At 39.4% G+C, this 20,249-nt stretch overlaps 1 protein-coding gene across 1 annotated transcript in view; it reads right to left on the bottom strand.

Annotated features, from left to right (window-relative positions):
• The window catches only part of TRAPPC9 (trafficking protein particle complex 9), a 453,230-nt gene that overhangs the window by 420,361 nt on the left and 12,620 nt on the right, over nt 1-20,249 (bottom strand). The window contains exons 4-8 of the mRNA XM_009996696.1: nt 18,177-18,203; nt 16,634-16,755; nt 15,645-15,770; nt 10,998-11,214; nt 9,874-10,017 (exon numbers count right to left, since the gene is read on the bottom strand). Of these exons, the coding sequence (XP_009994998.1) occupies nt 9,874-10,017; nt 10,998-11,214; nt 15,645-15,770; nt 16,634-16,755; nt 18,177-18,203 (636 nt within the window). The remainder of the gene's footprint in view (nt 1-9,873; nt 10,018-10,997; nt 11,215-15,644; nt 15,771-16,633; nt 16,756-18,176; nt 18,204-20,249) is intronic.

Raw genomic sequence — 20,249 nt, 5'->3', positions numbered from 1 at the left:
TTTCTCTACAAGCCCTGGTAAAAACTCCTTCCCCAGCTTTGCTGTAGGTCCCACAGAAGACCCTCACAAAGGCTGAAGTAGAAATTGAGTATTCACAGGCAGTAACAGCTGCAAACTTCTGACCTTGAAGTTAAACACTAGATGACAGCATGTAGTCCCTCAACTGCAGTTCCAGAGAGATGCAGATGGACTATTGTCCTACTGCATACTCAACCTATCTGAACACTCAGTACATCACTCTTTACTACCACAAACAAGCCAACATTTTAAGTGAAGTGCCTTAGCAAGACTTGCATGATCAAACCATTAATTCAGTATTTCAGCTGTGTAATTCAGTAGAACAGGTCTCCTCTCACTTGCAGACAAGCATCACCTGGTTCTCCATTACATTATGACTGATGAGTATTAGATGACAGCAGTTTCTACAGTTTTAGTAAACAAGCAGCATCTCCAATATTGTTCTGAAAAGTACATGTATCCAGTACACATGACTTCAAATTGGTCAGAGCTCTGATACTTGTCCAAGCTGCTTTGAAAGCAAGACAAGGAATACTGGGGTTTCATTCTGATATTCTCTACTGCAATGAATCTCAACACTCACCCACCTTCCTACACTGCCTTGAACAGCTACATTTCAGAACCTTACTATATTAGTTAGGAAGTACACACAACTTGACTGGCCAACTGGATGGCAAAATGACCAAAGCAAGTGAGAATTAATGGTCTTTTTGTTTGTTTGTTTTTCTTTGCCTCCTCAAGGCACTGTTTGCATCTCCTTTTTCCAAGTGTCATGAAGCTGGAACAAAATTAACATTTCTGATTTGTTCTCCACACCAGGTTTTGTCAATAGACTCAAAAGCTATTCTTAGGGGGAACAGCAGAAATGCACCAGCAGACAGTATATTTGATGAATCCTGTTTCTTTGAGAAATCAAGCTAAATAATTCTCTAAATAAATACAGCTGAGACTAAAGACTAATAAAATTCACAGTTTGCTGTGGAAAAGAACAGGAACAACAAGCAAATAATTCATCTATGCTACCCAGAGGGCTAGACACTTTCCTGGACAGAACATAATGATCATGGAAAGTGGCTCCATCCACACAAAGCGAATGAGGGCAAAAGGATTCAGTTATTTGTTGTGTGATAGCATGTCTAATAGCTCATCTTTGAAAAAGAAATTATCAGCTTCGCTACTAACTCTGCAGGAGGGAGGGAGAGAAGATAATCTTTGCAACATAAGTAAAAAGAGAAAAGAATGCTTCTTCTTTCTAAGATGACCACCACAGAGAGAGAGAGAGATGGCAAGAGACTAACTAAACACACCACAGTGTTCTATTCTAAGGTTTTTAATAATTATATAAAATCTTTACACATTAAGTCACAGCCAGTTTGAAATTCACAGCTATCACAAAACTATTTTTAGATAAAAACTCATGAAATATTGACACAGCTGAAGTCAGAGTTCAGAAACATGCCATAAAAATTTTCAGCATCTAATTCTCCACCATATCTGAGAACTTCAGATGTCCCTATAATTAACAAAAATACAGTTTGTACACACAAAATCAGCATGCAAACTGCTGTACAGTATTAATATTTTCATGTTAAGAAATACCAGAAGAGCAACCTTAACATAAAGTGGAGCAAATTAAGCACAGATAACTTCTGATAGTTAAGGACTGCTGCAAAGGTGCTTCTGAGCAAAGTAGGCTTTGTAAAAACATACAGATAACTTCAACACATCTGATTTTGTATTTGGGGAGGAAGAAGCCCAGGGACAGAAGATGGCAAGAACAACATGCTCATTTCTGTAGGATATTTTCCTCAATATACTGTTATGCAAAGTCTGGAATTTGGCCAGAGAAGATTCTGCTAGTTTGAGCAGGATGAAAACGATTCTTTTTCCTGACATATTTTTTTCTTCCTTCAGTGAGCTCTCTTTAACTAGCAGCAAGTTTTCCAGCTAGTGGACTGATAACTGGAATGTTTATGTTACTGCTGAGACATCAAGGGCACTTTGCTCTGCAGCCTCAGATGTTACAGGAGCAGAAGAGTTGTGTCTGCAGCCCTCCTGTAGGGAGGAGTGGACTAGACAGACAGCAAAACTGACCGAAGTGTTCCATTCCATGTATCTGTGCAAGCTCAGTGTAAGGTCAGGAATCACAGAAGACAACTCCTCCCTGCTTCTTCTTCCCTTTTCTACTGTCCATGGCTGGTATCCAGGGAGTACTCCATCCATCACCCTTGATCCCCAGGCCTGTGCATCCTTGCCCCTCATCACTCTCTCCTCAGCTCCTGCCTCTCTGCCCTCTCCAACAGCTTTGGGACATTTCAGAGCTGCTCACAGCTCAGGAGATGCTGGGGAAGCTGCTGGGGGTGGGGGGAGGCAATAGGGGTTTGCACATTCATTAACACATTTGTGTATCATTGCACATATTTTCTTTTATCATTAGCGTTTAAATAAAACTGTCTGGTTTAGTTTTAAATCCAGGAAGTCCCACTCCTTCATTCTCTCTCCCTGGGTGGCAGGGGGAGAGATTGAGAGCCTTGTTGTCACTGGTTCAATGCTGATCCTGAGTCATACCTTGACAAGGATTATCATGAATCAAAGTTTTTATGCCTCCACTAATCACACAAAGAGAAGGGACTTGCTTGAGGCAAGGACAGTTAAGTTGCTTTAAAAAAAAAGACAATGTCTGAAAACTTTCAACAAAAACACCAGCTCTCTCAGCTGACATATGGTTGAGTTTTCCCATCCTTTTGAAAAAACATTTTGTCCCTGTCACTCCTGGATCTTACACTTCTTTTTTTTAGCATATTGAATCCTATGGACATCATACAGGGAGTCCACCAAACTACATGGATGATTCTCTTTTAAACGTGGATTTTTTTTTTTTTACATATAAAATGCTACTTTTAGTAGAAGCCTTGATTCCAGTGTCATTTGTATTTAGGTTAAAGAGAGCAGTCCCAAGTCTGTTAAGTGCCATATAAAATTTATCTGAATTTTAGTAATACAGTATCTTCTAAAGAGCTTCCTTAACTACAAAAATATAGAACTAATTCTTCATGTGTAGGTATTGCCAATTACAGTCTGCCTTCCCCAAAGCAATCATTCTTTCTGAAACAGAAACCTGGCACCTGGTCTTCATTTGAACAGTTGTATCATTATCCTCAATTAATCAAATCAAACAGGTTTGTTTATAATGTTATACATTTGGATCAGTCTTCATTTTCTTCACAGGACAGTATTTTTTTCATTCATGCAACATATGACCTTAAAAACTGTTGGTCTTCATATAGAATCACAGGATGGTTGGGGTTAGAACGGAGCTTAAAGATCATCTAGTTCCAACCCCTACATGTGCAGGGACACCTCCCACCAGACTAGGTTGCTCAAAGCCCCATCCAACCTGCCCTTGGACACTTCCAGGGATGGGGCAGCCACAGCTTCTCTGGGCAACCTGGGCCAGCGTCTACCCACCCTCACAGTGAAGAATTTCCTCCTAACATCTAACCTGAATCTCCCATCTCCCAGTTTTAATCCCTTCCCCCTTGTCCTCTCCCTCCCTGCCCTTGTCCCAAGTCCCTCCCCAGCTTTTCTGGAGCCCCTTCAGGCACTGGGAGGTGCTCTAAGCTCTCCCTGGAGCCTTCTCTTCTCCAGGCTGAAGAGCCCAAACTCTCTCAGCCTGCCTCCAGAGCAGAGCTGCTCCAGCCCTCTGAGCATCTTTGTGGCCCTTCTCTGGACTTGCTCCAACAGCTCCATGTCCTTCCTTTGTTGGGGGCTCCAGAAATGGACATGGTGGGATCTCAGAAATGCAGAGTACAGGGGCAGGATCACTTCCCTCAACCTGCTGGCCACGCATATTTTGTGCTTAGCAAATTCATTTAAATTTTTTATCAGTGTTGCTAGTTTACTCAGTCTCATTTATTTCTTCCACTTCAAAATCAATAAACGCACTGAATTAGGATCTGAGCCAGGCTTACTTAAGGAACGCAAGGATAAGGAGACCATTATTTGAAACTAAGATAAAGATGTACAGGCATTGTGGTTTTCCTCTGGGCAATCTTGACTTTCTACATAGTCTAAAAGACATCTATTTCAGGAAAATAAATTACACCTTTTTTAAGAAAGCAGTTTGAGTGAAGTTATTTAATAAGCCAGCTTGTCTCTAGAAAACACCAATCCCAGCGAGAGATTTTTTTAAAAGAATGAAAGAAGCTCAGAGAGTTCTACACTGCTGCTACTATTTTAAATTAGAAAAAGGGTGTTTTTTTTAGAAAAGCAGGAAAAAGTGTTGCAGATAAACAACTCCCAGCAGCAAACGCACATGAGAGTGCTGACGTTTTCTAGCACACAACTGAAGAAAACACAGGACAAGATGAAAAGCTGCAAAATTTGTGGCACCATGATGAATAAGAATGAAGAGTTAAGTGGCTTCTAAGAAACCTCCTCCTACTCCATATGCAATCTCAGAAGTCTTTCATTACAATCTGTCAGAAAGCATTTATATTCAAGCTTTTTGTAATATATTCAAGCTTTTTAAAATATATTCATTCTTACAGAACCCTGTAACACTGCTATACATCAAACACAGAAGAGACGACAAGTCTGTTCAATTACATTTATTTATATATATAAATATATATATGGACACACACATATACACTTTTTTATATAGAAGTACTCAGATAAGTTATGGCACTGTGCTGAAGCTGTAAAAGGATTTGTTATTAATGGCTAAGCACCTACCATGCAGCTATAAATATTCCCTGGTACTTAAACTGAACATTTCAGCCTCCATCCTGAAATCAGTTAATTTTAGTATTGTAAAACCAACCAAACTAACTCTCTTTCATAAGATCTATTGGTTAGGCAGAAAGAACTTGCAGGTACTTTGCCAACTAAAATACAACACAGTGCAGTGAAACCAGTTCATTAGTGTCACTTAAGTAAATCTCACCTCAACTCAGTCTACATCAAGTTTGAATTTGCATTATATTTCCTCTTTAGTCTGATTACAGCTTCACTCTTGTCAGCCTTTGAAATCAATAACTTCTACTGTTCTAAAAATTAATTTACACAGTATAGAGGATCCTAGGGGAAATTTAAATGCAAGATTCAGGAAAAACATTCCTTACGACTACAAAACTTTGCAAAGTGCTGACAGGCTGGGTCTGGATTATCAAGCTTTCCAGCACTAAGGAGAGAAGTTGCAGAGCAAAGCTCTTGGTGCCCATTACACAGACTTCAGTGGATTACAGGGAACAGCATAAACAGACCTAAGAGAATGTTTCCAACACAGGATCTCTTACATTCTCCTCTCAAGAAACAGTATCACAATCAACTTGACTCTAGAAACTCTTCTAAAGGACCCAGGCTCAGCAACAAATTGCGGTATTGTCATTTTTGCCAGTTTCCTCATAGTTTACAACTGTTTTGAAAAGCAAAAGCCACATGATTCATAGGCTCTTCCCTCAAAGTCATCATCTTATTCACTTCTTCTCTCTCTCTCTCTCTCTCTCTCTCTCTCTCTCTTCAAACCTTCGATTAATGCACCAAAAGGAGGTTCTTTTGGAATTCAGGAACACTGGAATTCAACTAAAATCACACTGGTACAAACACTCCACCATTCCTTGGAAAGAACACCTATAGAAAGAAATCACACCTCAAAGATATTTTGACTCCTTCCTATTAAATCAAAATTGATTACTAGAGTCAGGTCCAGACACCCAGTCAGCACTGAGGCAGCCACATTCATGTGCAAAGGGAATGACGGATCTTTTCAGAAGGATCACTGGGATGGCCAGGATCATTAGTATGACTAGGATGCTGCAAGATAAACCCAGCTCATTTAGTTAGAACTAAAGAGTTCTTGCTGAACTCTTAAAAAAATGCAGATACACACTTGCTATTCATAATTTTTAAATGAGAATGAAGACAATCTAAGAAATCCATTAATCGCAACTGTTAGTATTTTAACTGTTTCATTTAAAATTTCTTTTCACATCTTTGAACCTTATCTGATACCTGCCATTTATTACCACTCATTTTACAATTCAGATCAGTCCCCACCATAAACCATTTCTAAGTACACTTTGAAAGAATTCCACAGATATATTCTCTACAGAGGAAAGACCAAGTCTTGGAATTTTTCTTCCTAAATGGAAAACCTTGATCAAAATTTTCTGACACAGACCAATCTTCATTGAGTGTCTCTTTTCATACCTAAATTACATTTTCATTCTGGCAGGCTTCCTGCTTCTAATGTATCTGGAGAACTTCTTAACTTCCATGACTGCAGCAAGTTACTCCTCAAAATGTTTCCTGGCCTGATGTTCTTCTTTCCCCCTCATGTAACTTACTGGGGTTGACATTTCTTTCTATTCTCTGTTTGGACACCACATCCACTTTTACACAGTAAGCTTTTCTGTCCTCCCCCAGTTGCACTTCTTTTGCTATTTAACCACTTCTGCTTTTTTTCACTGCTTTCTTATTTACTTTAATGCAGAAAGAGAATATACTCTGTGAGAATCTGCTATGACATCTTTATGCAGTCTCCACACTACCAGCAAACACACCACTCCTTTTTGCTTCTTTCAATTAGCTTCTTCACTTCCATGCAAAGTTTAGCACTACTGTCAAGGTAGTTTGTTTATTTGAAAAACAGACATTGGTTATCCTGTGTTTTATTTCTAATCCTTATATTCTTTGTTTTCTGTCAGCTAAATACAATGAACAGGAGAAAAGAAAAAGAGGAGGAGCACTATGGGAAGAGGCAGGAGGAACAGCACACAAAGGGGAGCAATGGTTAGAAAACAGCTCAAACAAAAAAAAAGCTGAGCTGAAGTTCTCAAGAACTGTTGTTACTGCAGCCTAAACTGGGAAAAAATGAGAAAGTCATAGCAAGACAGAAACAACAGAACAGGACACAGTACCAAGTTGCTCCAGCAGTCCCTCAAAATAAGAGATGTTTTTAAATTATTCCACAGTTTCGAATAGCAGCAGTTTCTTACAGGTTTCTAGATTATTCTTACCCCTTTCCCTAGTGAAATGTCATTTAGTCAAATCTTTGTAGGGAAGTATAGCTCCTCAAGTGTCCATGCAGCTTGATTTTGTTTTCCCAGGTGTTTTTGTGGACATACAGAACAATATATTTCATTAAAACCCTGAGGGTGGTGAAGCACTGGAACAGGTTGTCCTGAGAGGTGGTGGAGGCCCCATCCCTGAAGACATTCAAGGACAGGCTTGATGGGGCTCTGAGCAATCTGATATAGTTAAAAAGGTCCCTGCACTGCAGGCGGTGCTGGACTAGAGGAACTTTAAAGGTCCCATCCAACCCCACACATTCTATGATTCTGTGTTTTAAGTAAAGATCCTCAGAAATTGAGACTGGTCTTCACCGCTGCCAGTACGGGCTTGGCAGAAGGGTTACACTTCAGGGCATTTACACATTTGCTTTTGGTCTCACTGTCAATTTTTATGAGCCCAGTTTAATAGTCTTTCTGATTTCCAATATATCTACATAGCAATTTGAAATTTAAATATCACCAAGTGAATGCATAAGCAATCTGTTCTATAAATAAAAATGTATGTAAAATACCGCAGTTTCTTCTTTCAAGCTGTGAGATAGAAAGGCTTATTTTAAGCCTAGTCAGACAACACATCTGACATCATCAAATTACCACCAGTCCAGGCTTAACTATAATTTCTGAAGATAAACAAGGCTTGAGGATTTTTTTCTTAGATCAAGCTTATCACTCATTGCCAAAGGCACAGACCTCACCCCAGCAGCTGACCTGTCAGCCATCACCTGAGCACAGCAGTGGAGGATGAAAAGGTTCTGAAAGTAATCCCAGATTATTGGCATGCAGTCCCTGGTCCTCCAACTCCCAACATCAAAGTGGTCTGCCCAGCCAATGCTGACAAGTCCATTACAACTGATCTAGAGGATCAGGGGAACTGAAATAGCATTTCAGCATAAATTTTAGCAGGAATTCTTCATCAGGGAGGATGATCTCAGTACTGGCTGAGAATAAGAATCTTCTGGAAGGTGAGAGATTATTTCCATGAGAAAATAGCCTGCAGCCAAACGTACAGACCCCCCTAAGGTTTGCAAGGCATGAATCAGGACTTTCTCCCAAGGGTCACCTGGTTTAGGGATTACCAATATCATAGGTAGACATGCAGAGAAGAAACACTTAAAGCCTTGCCTTCAGCCAAAATTTCCATACCTAAAAATCAACAAAGCTTCATTAAAAGTCCTGAAAAATACAAGGACCTTTTAACAGCAAATAAGATCTACAGACAAAGATAATTTATTCCAGATTATCAGTTCCTTGCAGTTCCTCTCCCTTGTCCACTACTGATTTGAGCCTCTTATCAGAGGGAAATCAGTGGCAGGCAAGGACCTAAAGGTCCAACAAGGTTCTCTGCAGCAGGAGTTACCAAGGAGTGATGTTCAGCCACAACTAAAGCAGAAAAGAGAGGCAAGAAAAAAACCTACATCATCTTACTGACATTCTCTTTATCATAAATGAGAGAATAACTGGGAAAAAAAAAAAATGCACTTTTTACCTGGCTTACTCTGAATGCAAAACATCTTTTAAAACCTTTCATCACCAGCTCAGTCTCATTACTCTGGGTGTTAAAAAAAAAAAAAAAAAACAAAAAAAAAACAACCTCTTTGAAATATTCTTCCCAAGAAACACAAAACAAACACAACAGTTGTCACGTTTTGTTTTCCAGGTGATTTTGTAAAAGCTGCATGGCCCTGCCCTGCAAAAGACACGGCATACCCAGCACTACCATTTCTGGAAAACATCCACAGATACATTTATTCCATTGTCATCCACTAACAAATTTAATAAATCCCACTGAAATTTCTTGCTGAATTAAAAAAGAATTTTTGGAAGAAACCGACAGAAGCTTAAGCCTCCTGGTTAAACACTGCTTAACTCAGCTCCATCATGTTCAGCTTCTACAAGTTCCTTGTTCCAAGTACAGAACCAAGGATTGTGGCTGCTCCCTTAGATTAATTCTGTATCCACGTCATGAATGTTTTGTCAGAAATCACATTTTATCAGAAAACTTGTGGTAGATGCAGTCTGAAGTATTGTACACTCTTCTGAATTTACTTTTCAATCTCAAGCCCTCTCAATCTCTTAATTAATAACACTTATGAAAGCTGTTAGTATTTGAAAATACTACCTTTTTTTTAATCCAGATACAAATTCAGCCCTATGATAATTTTCTTAGTACACAAATAGCTGGGGAGAGACTTTTTACAAGGGCATGTATCTAGTGATAGGTCATGGGGTGATGGTTTTAAATGCAAAGAGGGGAGATTTAGGTTAGACATCAGGAAGAAATTCTTCACCATGAGGGAAGGAAGGCACTGGAACAGGTTACCTAGGGAGGTTGTGGAATCCCCATCTCTGGAGGTGTTCAAGGGCAGGTTGGATGGGGCTTGTTCAGCCTGGTCTGGTGGGAGGTGGCCCTGCCCATGGCAAGAGGGTTGGAAGTAGATGATCTTTAAGGTCCTTTCCAACCCAAACCATTCTGTGATTCTATGATTCTATTTACAGAAGAAACAGAGCATTAAGGCTTAAGGCTGTCAATCTTTGGATGGAAAACATTAAAGGAAATTTTCTTTTAGCTACTACACATCAAGGTCAGGCCACTAATGCTTTAAACTCTTCATTCTGCACACATGACTGCCTATGATCCACGAGCCACCTCACACATACACAGAATTCCCTAACTTCTGTGCTCTCCAGTACTTCTCAAATTAAGTACATTTCAAAACAAAGTCACACAATTTGGCCATAGGACAGAAGACAACACACACATCTTTTTTTAAAACCATACCTTGATCAGAAAGAAAATCCAGCATGGTCTGCAGAAGAAAAGAGAGATGCCTGACACACAGAGCAGGATTCCCCATTCTTCTGGATGCATACACCAGCTCGTGAAGCAAACGCATCTGCACTGCAGCCCAGCCCCTGTGTGTTCCTAGGAAGCAAATCAGACAGGGAGCACTTTTTAAAGTCACATGTCCTCACAAATCAACTGGTTTGGCTTTCTTCATAGACTAAGAAGTAATTTCATGACACTCGCACACATCGCCCAACGGAAGCAGTAATTACAAACTCTGAATCTTGCTCTCAAAACAAAAGAAAAATTAGGATCTTTGAGTTCGTGTGAAGGTTTAAATGTGAAAGCAATTTCTGTTGTCTATGCTTCTCTATCAACTAATACACTAATCATGAGAATTCAGAAACTAACAGCTAACACTTCCCATGAAGTAAAAACAAAACGATACACAAAAACAAGGGCAAGGCAGGGGATTCTGCCCCTCTGCTCTGGTCAGACCCCACTGGGAATACTGTGTACAGTTCTGGGGCCCTCAACACAGGAAGGACATAGAGTTGTTGGAGCAAGTCCAGAGGAGGCCATGAAGATGTTCAGAGGGCTGAAGCAGCTCTGTTCTGGAGACAGGCTGGGAGAGTTGGGGCTGTTCAGCCTGGAGAAGAAAAGGCTCCAGGAAGGGCTTAGAGCACCTTCCAGTGCCTGAAGGGACTCCAGGAAAGCTGAGGAGGGACTTTTTACAAGGGCTTGTGGTGAGAGGACAAGGGGTGATAGACTAAAACCGTAAGAGGGGAGATTGAGGTGAGAGATTAGGAAGAAATTCTTTGCCGTGAGGGTAGTGAGACATTGGAACAGGTTGCCCTGGGAGGGTGTGGAAGTCCCATCCCTGGAAGGATTCAAGGGCAGGTTGGATGGGGCTTGGAGCAACCTGACCTAGCGGGAGGTCTCCCTGGTCATGCAGGGGGGTTGAATCTAGATGATCTTTAAGGTCTCTTTCAACCCAAACCATTCTGTGATTCTATAAAGTTATTTTGGTGTCATGTGAAATCTCTCAAGGAAATCAGTTACAGAAATCCAGCAGAGAGGCCTACACTGCCAATTCTCGCTTTCCCAGAGACACTTACCTTTGCTGAAATCCTTAGGATCCAGTGATAAGCTGTATCCAGGGAGAGTTTCCAGCAGCAGCTTGTAGCAGGCCCTCCAGCCAGGCTCTGGGATGCTGGGAGCAGCGCACTGCATGGCTGCGATCCGCTTGAAAAACGCCGACTTGCGGTGGAAACCAATTCGCTCATACAGCTCAGAAAGGATGCTGTAACGCTGGATCTTCTCTTCTTCTGAAAGCTGACATTTCAGGGAGGGAAGAGAAAAAGATTGGTTGAATCACAGCATATATCCGAGTTTAGAAAAGAAATAAATAAAAAAAAAAAGGGAGTTGAGAAAAACGTAGCAGACATCGCTCCAGAAGGGCAGTAAATGTAAAGCCCATCAGGACAGCTCCTACTGGCAGGAAAACTCAAGCTTCCTTCCATTTCACCAGCCAACAAAAACAGCCAAGGTAAGAGTTCTTTAGCAACTTTATTTGTCAGAGGTACTAACAAGTAAGTAGTCAAAGCAGTTAATAACAGCTCAACAGCCCCACATTTGATGGAAGATACTTAACGTTATATTCACGTGCAAAGTAAGAACACAAAAATATACCACTTCCAAAATCTATTGATTTACCAAGTGAAATATTTTCATTGCTTGAAGATAAAATCTGATTACTAATCTTTACATCTCAGGATATGGAATCAAAGTAACTACTGTCTCAATTTTTATGTTTCTGATATTGCAAATCTCAACACTTTCATTCTGTGATACCATACACGTGCAGACTGACAACTGGCGAGGAAGACAACCGGCTCAAAAAGTTGGGGCTGTTGAGTCTGGAGAAGAGAAGGCTCTGGGGAGACCTTAGAGCACCTTCCAGTGCCTGAAGGAGCTCCAGGAAAGCTGGGGAGGGACTTTTTACAAAGGCATTTAGTGATAGAAGTAATGGTTTCAAACTGAGAGAGGGTAGATTTAGATTAAATATTAAGAAGAAATTCTTTAGCGTGAGGGTGGTGAGACGCTGGCACAGGCTACCCAGAGAAGCTGTGGCTGCTCCATCCCTGGAAGTGTTGGGTCTTGGAGCAATCTGGTCTAGTGGGAGGTGTCCCTGCCCTTGGCAGGGGGTGAGATTCCATGACCTTTAAGGTCCCTTCCCAACGAAACAATTCAATTATTTTATTAATTTAGTGAAAGGTTATGCCCCATTAGGCTTAAAGTTGAAACAAACTCAATGAGAGAAGCACAACATGCTTTTATAGTTTATTTATACATGAGAACAAGTCCCAAATTACCATTCTTTCCCCTCTGCTTTGGATGACAATCTTGCTTTAAAAATCAGACAACCAAGGAGCAAACTGTTACAGAAACTCTGGAAACTACCAGCTACTTCAAGTAACCATGCCAGTAACCAGCAACACTGAGTTCTGAAGGTGGACGATTACTGACACCTAGTGCACAGCATCTGGCATGCACAACCAAAAGCAATATAAAATATTTTAAATTACTCTAAAGCTGCTAACACCTTTTGCAGAGGTGCTTAAAATTACAAACTTCATATGAAAATAGCACTAAAGGAAAGAAACATCATCCCCCCAACTCATCCCTCAAAACTGAAATTATCAATCAGTGGATTCTGTGCACTTAACTTCAGATACTTAAAGCCTTTAAAAGTCAAGAGTAGATGGCAGCCACAGTGTTTAACTTTTATAGATATAGGCCTTATAAATGAAGCTTCAAAACATCTCAATCACTTAAATCCTAATGTAATTAGAAAAAAAATATCCTTTTTCAGAAGTCACTTCTGATTCTGTACACAGGGATATGAGAAACTTCAAAGCATTCTAGAGTCTTCACAAGGCACCACGACCTTATCTGACAATTCCAATCTCAGTACCTCAGGATACAAAGAGACACAGACACATAAGCTAGCAAATAATTTTGGGAAGTTTCAGGCAGTTTTTGAAGCTGGAGGTGCTATAAATATCCTTCAGAATTGATGACACAAGGTTGTTGCAAAAATACTGCCCATCCATATAAAAAAAACAATCCCTGGAACAGGAGATGCAAAAAGGCAACTGTAGCAAGCTGAAAACTTCCAGGAATCAATGCAACCAGAAAGAATGTGAGGCACAAAAAGAAAATACAAAACAATTCCAAACCACTTTATCAGAATACCCAAAAGCTGCTATTCAGAAAGAACACAAGGTGTCAAATTAAGGTTACCTTCTCCAACAGAAAGAAAACTGCTGCACCTTTTTATTTTCCCCTTTTTTCTATTTGTGCCATTTTTTCAAAGTTAGCATGAGATAAAAAATATGGCAGCAGAGTTGAAATGGCCATGAGCATTTGATCACACAGTTAGGAAAGCTTAAAAACTATCAAAAGCTCAAATACATAATACTGCCAATGTTCACAGATGTACAGAAACTGAGTATTTAAGATGAGAAAAGACAAGGTTGTTCTATTTATTGTAGACATCAGTGCTTACTAATAATTGGAACTACTAGCAGAGAAGCAAGAGATTCTCAGTCTTACTTCTATCATACCTGAGTAAGTTCTTAACACTACTTCCTAACTTATTGCTTAATGATCATCAGAAAAGTTACTCAAATATTTTCTGCAGTTGAAGGAACAGGTTTTTCACCACAAAGATTTTTAAAAGTGAGTTTTTCTTCAGCACAAATACTTACATGGTACCACTGAGGGATTCAAAAGGGAAAAGAAGAAAAGAAACCCACACAGATTTCCCAAGTAATTAACTCTGGGAAGTCTGCAGCAGGCATTCCCTGGGCCACTAGTGCAGCACTCAAACACATCTTTCCTGACCTTACAAATTCATAAAAGCTTAAGGCCTACAAAATGGCTGCAAAACAGCCAACACCTGAAGCACAGGTTGCCCAGAGAGGTTGTGGCTGCCCCATCCCTGGAAGTGTTCAAGGCCAGGTTGGATGGGGCTTGGAGCAACCTGGGCTGGTGGGAGGTGTCCCTGCTCAAGCAGGAGGGTTGAAACTAGATGATCGCCAAGGTCCCTTCCAACCAAACCATTCTGTGATTATCTTTTCCATCTGGTTATTTTTCATTTAACTGCTATAACAAACCAAGTTAGCAATTGCACCTGTACAGGCTGTAGTTCACTATACAAGCAACTGAGCCAGTTTTTTTTGAGAAACTTTCTAGAGGGTAGCTTTTTACTTGTTTGTTGTTGTGGGTTTTTTTAGAAAAAAACTTACTATATTAAAATTCTATTATCTCACTTTCTTTGTAATTGGATCTTACACTGTATTCCCCATAACTGGATACAAAGATAAGCCTTATTACCATGTAGCCCTCCTATAATCAGAAAACACCAATTACATGTTACTAGACTGGGAAAGAGATTGAATATATGGAAATAAAGTAGTTTTCCTATTTATCAAAGGCATAAGCTTTATCATGGGAGGTGTTTTTCCTCTGCCATTGAATACTGGTTGTCCTGATGTTCTATCTACCTGCAAGAAAAAAACACACTGTTCTATAGTTTGTTTCCCTAACCTATCACAGGATGACTCCTGCTTTGTGTTAGGCCAAATGATAAATTTAACTATTACCTGCTTCTGTGTTACGTAAAATAAATCCTGAAGAGCTGTAAATACAATTCCCAGTCATACCCATATTTCTGGAGAAAACATTCCCCAACACTGGAAAGATTATCTTACTCATAGTTATCCTAATAATGCTTCCTAGAAATGCTTCCACCTAAGAAAATGAAAAAGAAAAGTAGATATTTAGGACCTAGATGAATGTCATATTTGACTGAAATCAATAAAGTACAAGGCTGGTTCACAGCTCAGCAGTGGCCTCCATACCCAAATAATCCATGTCAAGGTGTCCCTTTGCTGTTGTTTTTTAAAGCAACCACATACTGAATTTCTACAGTGGTATCATAATAGTAGCAGCTACAGCTGACATGAAATTAACAAGTGAACATTAGGTACACAAGGTACAGAAGAAGACTGAGTGGAAAAGACCCGACCCCAACTACTAATATTGGACTTTTTTAATTTTTAAAAATCAGTGACTACCAATATCACTCTTGATAGGTGGGTGCACGGATTCCAAGGGTGCAACAGTCCAGGGATTTCTTTGTTTGGAGGCAGCAGCTTGAGTCATTTTTCTGCTGTACCGTCTGGATAAATAATTTTTTTTATATATAAAAAGATTTGATACCTTTAGAGTCTGCTACATGAAACCTAGGGCCAAATCTAAGGAAAAAAGAAGCACTTTAGAGTGAGAATGTGTATGTGAAAGGGACTGAAAGGGGCACCCATGAGCTCATTGGAGTCACCCACTGCAAAGGGACTCTAGTCCTGCAGGAAAGACTCAGGTGGTGTGTGTGCAGCTCCCAGGATGGCCTGCATGTGCTCAAGTGGCTTCTCCATTAACAACAACAATGGCATTTTTTTCTTCACAAGGGAATATAAACATTAGAGTCTTCAATCTCAAACTAAGTCCTCATGTTTTTAAATAAACTCTGAAGCACTTTTAAACCAGACTCACAGATATGAAAGACCTCAGAAGGTGAGTCCGAGTGAGGAGGTATTGAGACAGAAAATAAACTGGAGTCTCCTGAATTGAGTAACTTTGACAATTAAGCATTATCTCTCAAGTGAGAAGAGGAAAACAACTGGACTTTCTGCACTGACCTGACGGAGATTGATATAAACTGCATTCTGAAGAAACTCAGAGGCTTCCATGCTCCTTTTCTGTATTGCAAGGACTCTCACGGCCTTCACACAGGCTTCCAGTTCAATCACACCAGCATTCTTGTACTTGGAAAGAGAAATTAAAAGAATATTGAAGAATTAAGCCTGGTAGATTTGATAAGTATTTCTGCTCAATACATAAACCAGTTGTCAGAGATTCCCAAACGTAGCAATTCCTTAAACCAGTAACTAGAGTGTTAAGTTATCAACATATGCCCACGTGAAAATTAATGTGTCACCTAAAATATTACTATGCAGAACAACAGTTCTCAGCCTCTTCACTCACTTTTCTGATTTTGAGACACAGCACAGCTTCAGTCTGAGAGTTCAGATGAGGAGAAAAGTTGGGAATACTACTATCATTTTTGGATAACCTCAAATAAACAGTGGTTATGGGTGGTGTGTTCACAAAAAAGACACTTTAATTAGGCTCATAAGCAAAAATCAGTTTTGCAGTAATTCTTCACCACCTAAAACTGCTCTGTCATGATAAACAAAGAATCAATTTTACCTTTTCCACTAATTACAAAATACACTATATAGTACAGGAAGCTGCAGCAACAGCTTCTCGAGGTTGTTCAGCCTGGGGAGGAGAAGGCTCCAAGGAGACCTTACAGCACGTTCCAGTGCCTGAAGGGGCTATAGGAAAGCTGGGGAGGAGACAAGGGGGTATGAATTAAAACTGGATGAGGGGAGATTGAGGCAAGACATTAGGAAGAAATTCTTTAGTGTGAGGGTGGTGACACACTGGAACAGGTTGCCCAGGGCCCATCTGCGGAAGTGTTCAAAGCCAGGTCGGATGGGGCTTGGAGCAACCTGGTCTAGTGGGAGATGCCCCTGTCCATGCAGGGGGGTTGGAACTGGATGATCCTTAAGGTCCCTTCCAACCCAAACCATTCTGTGATTCTACAAAAAGTCAGTAGGATTACCTTGCCATAGTAAGAAATGGCTTCTTTATATTTATCTATTATGTCTTCAGGACTAAGGCAGTTCTTGGCACGTCCTATCTCAGCACTGGTGTCTGCATTTATTCCATTGGAAGTCAGTGCACCTGGAACAGAAAAGGGTAAGAAATTAGCAGAAAGACCTTTAGCAAATGCTAAATATCTAAGAAGAAAATTAGGATTTGCTGCAGGTTTGACCAACACATACACAAAGAATATTTGCCCTACCTAGAAAGAAATCATGTCCTACCTATAAAACACTGATTCTGTTTTACTATGCTATTTTAAAGAGCACAAATGAAAAACTGATTCAATCATAAATCAGCAAACAGAAAATAATCTTTCATTTTGTAAAAACCAGATATATTCACCATCTTTTACATTTATCTAAATAGTTAAGACTATGAATTAAATATTAGATTGCTATAATTGGGTTATGGCCACATCTGAATATGCAGTTTTAATCTTTGTATTATTCTTTGTTCTATTTAAAAACTCTATTTCTATAGCACACCTAAGAAAAAAAAAAGTGCCTTTTTTATAAGCTAATTATTACAACAGTGTCCTTCTCCTCCAGTCATTCAAAAGAAATACTTCTCTTCCCTATGTCTGATAATAGAAAACCAAGTGCTACACTTGGTGTTACAAAAGCCATCAAATCTGAGCCTTTCACATTAAAAAAAGAATTACCTGAAGCTCAGACAAAACAGTAAGAAATGGATTTCTTTTATATAAGAAAGGTGAGAGACAGGAAGAATCTTTACATACACAAGGGATAAGAACCTGAACAGAAGCCAAGGAAATCTGGGGTATTGCAAAGAAGACTAAAATTTTATTTCTAAAACTTAATTTTACTGCAAAGTTAACAAAATAAAATTGAAAACCTACAGCAAAGGCTTGCCAAGGTTCTATGCCTTTTTACATGTTACTTAATCCATAGGATTATACAATAATTTATTCCTCCAAGAGGTTTCTCTACGAAAATGGCAAAAAAGTCTTTGTGTTTCAAAACTGAACTAAACTCTCAACAGTTAAAAACTACTTTCAACTCTCTCTGCCTGATCAGAATTGTGTTATTTTACATGCTCAAATGCTAAAGTAACTTTTTTATGTTTATCAACCTTAAAGAATCACACCAAGCATGTCTGCAGATTAACACTTTAAGAACTTTTGGAAGTTGAGTGCAAAATTTGTGTTAGTGATGAATGAAAGAGTGCCTTGACAGAACAAGACCACATGAGAACATTCAAATCCAATTGTTTTGTCAGTTAGGAGAAAAAAATTTACATCCTCACTAGTCATCAGAAGAAACAACCTTGATTAGATTTTACAGGGATACAATCATGAAACAATTTATTTTGTGCCAGTTGCCCTCCAGTCTCTTTGCTTCCTCATGATTTAGAGCTAAAACTGGAGCATCAGGAATCAGTACTAGCTTTGGCAAGTGGCAGTAACTATCTATACAAATGCAAAACATATGCAAGTAATAAAAGAAAAGACTTTGGAAACATGCATGAAAATAATGTACCTGGATCAATGAGAACTTCTTGTGCCCCTAAAAGGAGGAACAAAAATGATTTTTTTTTCAGCCTTAAATATAGCCAAGAAAAAAAGCTCTTACAATGTTTCATAACATCAGGCTTGAACAAAATTACAAGATTTATTAGGATCATCATTGCTATTTGGAATGACTACCAATCAGAATTCAAGTAGTCACCATATATTTAATTTTGTTTTGTTAAAAAATAACTGTGAAAATTCCATAAACTTGCAATGAATTCTAAGACATATCAAGAAGAACTGAAGAATTTTCAGTGTAGAATTGAAAGCCATATCCTTTTTCTCCTTTTTCTTTATTCTTATTGGAAAGTTCCTGCCACAGTTCACTTACTATATTTTAGCATCGGGTCCTACAGTACTTAGATCTCCTGTGGGAGCTCATTTAATCTACACAACACTCCAGAATAACATTTTCAAATAATTGTATCCCTTTCAATTGCCATTCATTTCACCCCATCAAACTGAGTCATTCCAATGCAACAAGCCAGACTACCCACATTAAATAGTTGCCAAGAGTATTGCAAAGTTTGTTGACCTAAACTTTTATTAACCTGGCAATAAAATTGTTCAGATCAAACGCTGAGCAATCAAAAACAATTGCTTTATGAGCAAGACTGGATCTCCCTTTAGCTGATTTGCTCAGACTCCAGACTAGTGAAGCAGGGACTTAGAGCTAGATGAGAAAGATCCTCCAACACTTCACTCAGGTGTCCTGATTCTGCTCCAGGAAAGAAGAAGGGTCAGATGACAAAATTAAGAGCTTAGTATTTCAAACAAATAAAACACAGAGAAACTCAGAACAGTCAGTAAGCTAGGCATAAAGCAAGCTAAAGTCAGCTCATTCAACATACAAATCACTGAGCAAATAGACCATGGCCAGGTCCCCTGCCAACACGAGCTAAGCAACTCAAGACCTTCTCTTTCACTGCAGCCTCCAGAGACAAATCTGGCTGTTCCAGGGGACAAAGCCTAAAGCTCTTACCCCACAAACAAAAGGTTTTGAGAACATGAGAAGTCACACCTCTTTAAAACATCAAAGTTTCCTTTTCACAATCAGCAAGACACTGTAGTCCAAGGGCTTATGGCCAAGGAAGAAACTTGTCTTTGAAGCAGACAAGATCCCACCTCTCTTTCCATCAGACAAGTACTTTAAATAACTGTATTATCAACTAATTTTCTTCTGAATGAACTATTCCTACCAAAGGAGTTTCAAATTGGTTGAAAGATACACCAACAAAAAAACAGACTTCTGATGGTTACTGATAGTGATTAAATACATTACAATTCTGCTTAGTAGGTAAAAAAAAACACTAAAAAAACCCCACCCTTTAACCACCAACAAAAAAACAGACTTCTGATGGTTACAGATAGTGATTAAATACATTACAATTCCGCTTAGTAGGTAAAAAATAAAAACACTAAAAAAACCCCACCCTTTAATACTGCCCTCTGAAGCTTGTGCTCTGTGTTACACCAAGAGAGATGATGTAAATGCTTCTCCTTCCAAAGCTGAAGCTTGTGCTCTGTGTTACACCAAGAGACATGATGTAAATGCTTCTTCCAAATATGTTTCTATCAAGCAGACATCACAATAATTTTCGAGCAGTCAGGTCCTTTGCTGTAGCCTAAAAATGCCAAATGGTGAAAATGACAGGAGGAAAATGTTTCTCTTGACCAGGTCTGGGCACAAAAGCGGTACCAAGAAACTGTGTCCTGTGAAGGCTGAAGGACAGGGACAAGAAGAGGTGCAATTCCAGGCACAGCAGGAAGCAATAAAGGTAACTCTCACATCCACATGCTTCAGAAGTAGGCACAACTTCAGCGTCAGTTCCAAGTATGGCATTTCTTGCTTTGCAGAGGATTTGGAAATCCCTTTTGTTCCTGGCCTTACCCTACAGACAGATACACGGGAATTTCTTCCCCAGATTAAATGCCGTCCTCACAAAATTAATTGTAACAATGTAGATTACAAACTAAGGTGCAATTCGAAAAGATTTTAAATGAAAGGCACTGCAGAGTCTAAAAAAGGCATTGAAACTTT

This window comes from Chaetura pelagica, unplaced genomic scaffold (assembly GCF_000747805.2).
Source record: "Chaetura pelagica isolate M959 unplaced genomic scaffold, ChaPel_1.0 scaffold260, whole genome shotgun sequence".
NCBI lineage: Eukaryota > Metazoa > Chordata > Aves > Apodiformes > Apodidae > Chaetura > Chaetura pelagica.
The sequence above is the reverse complement of the archived record's forward strand: the minus strand, read 5'-3'. Positions and strand labels throughout refer to the sequence as shown.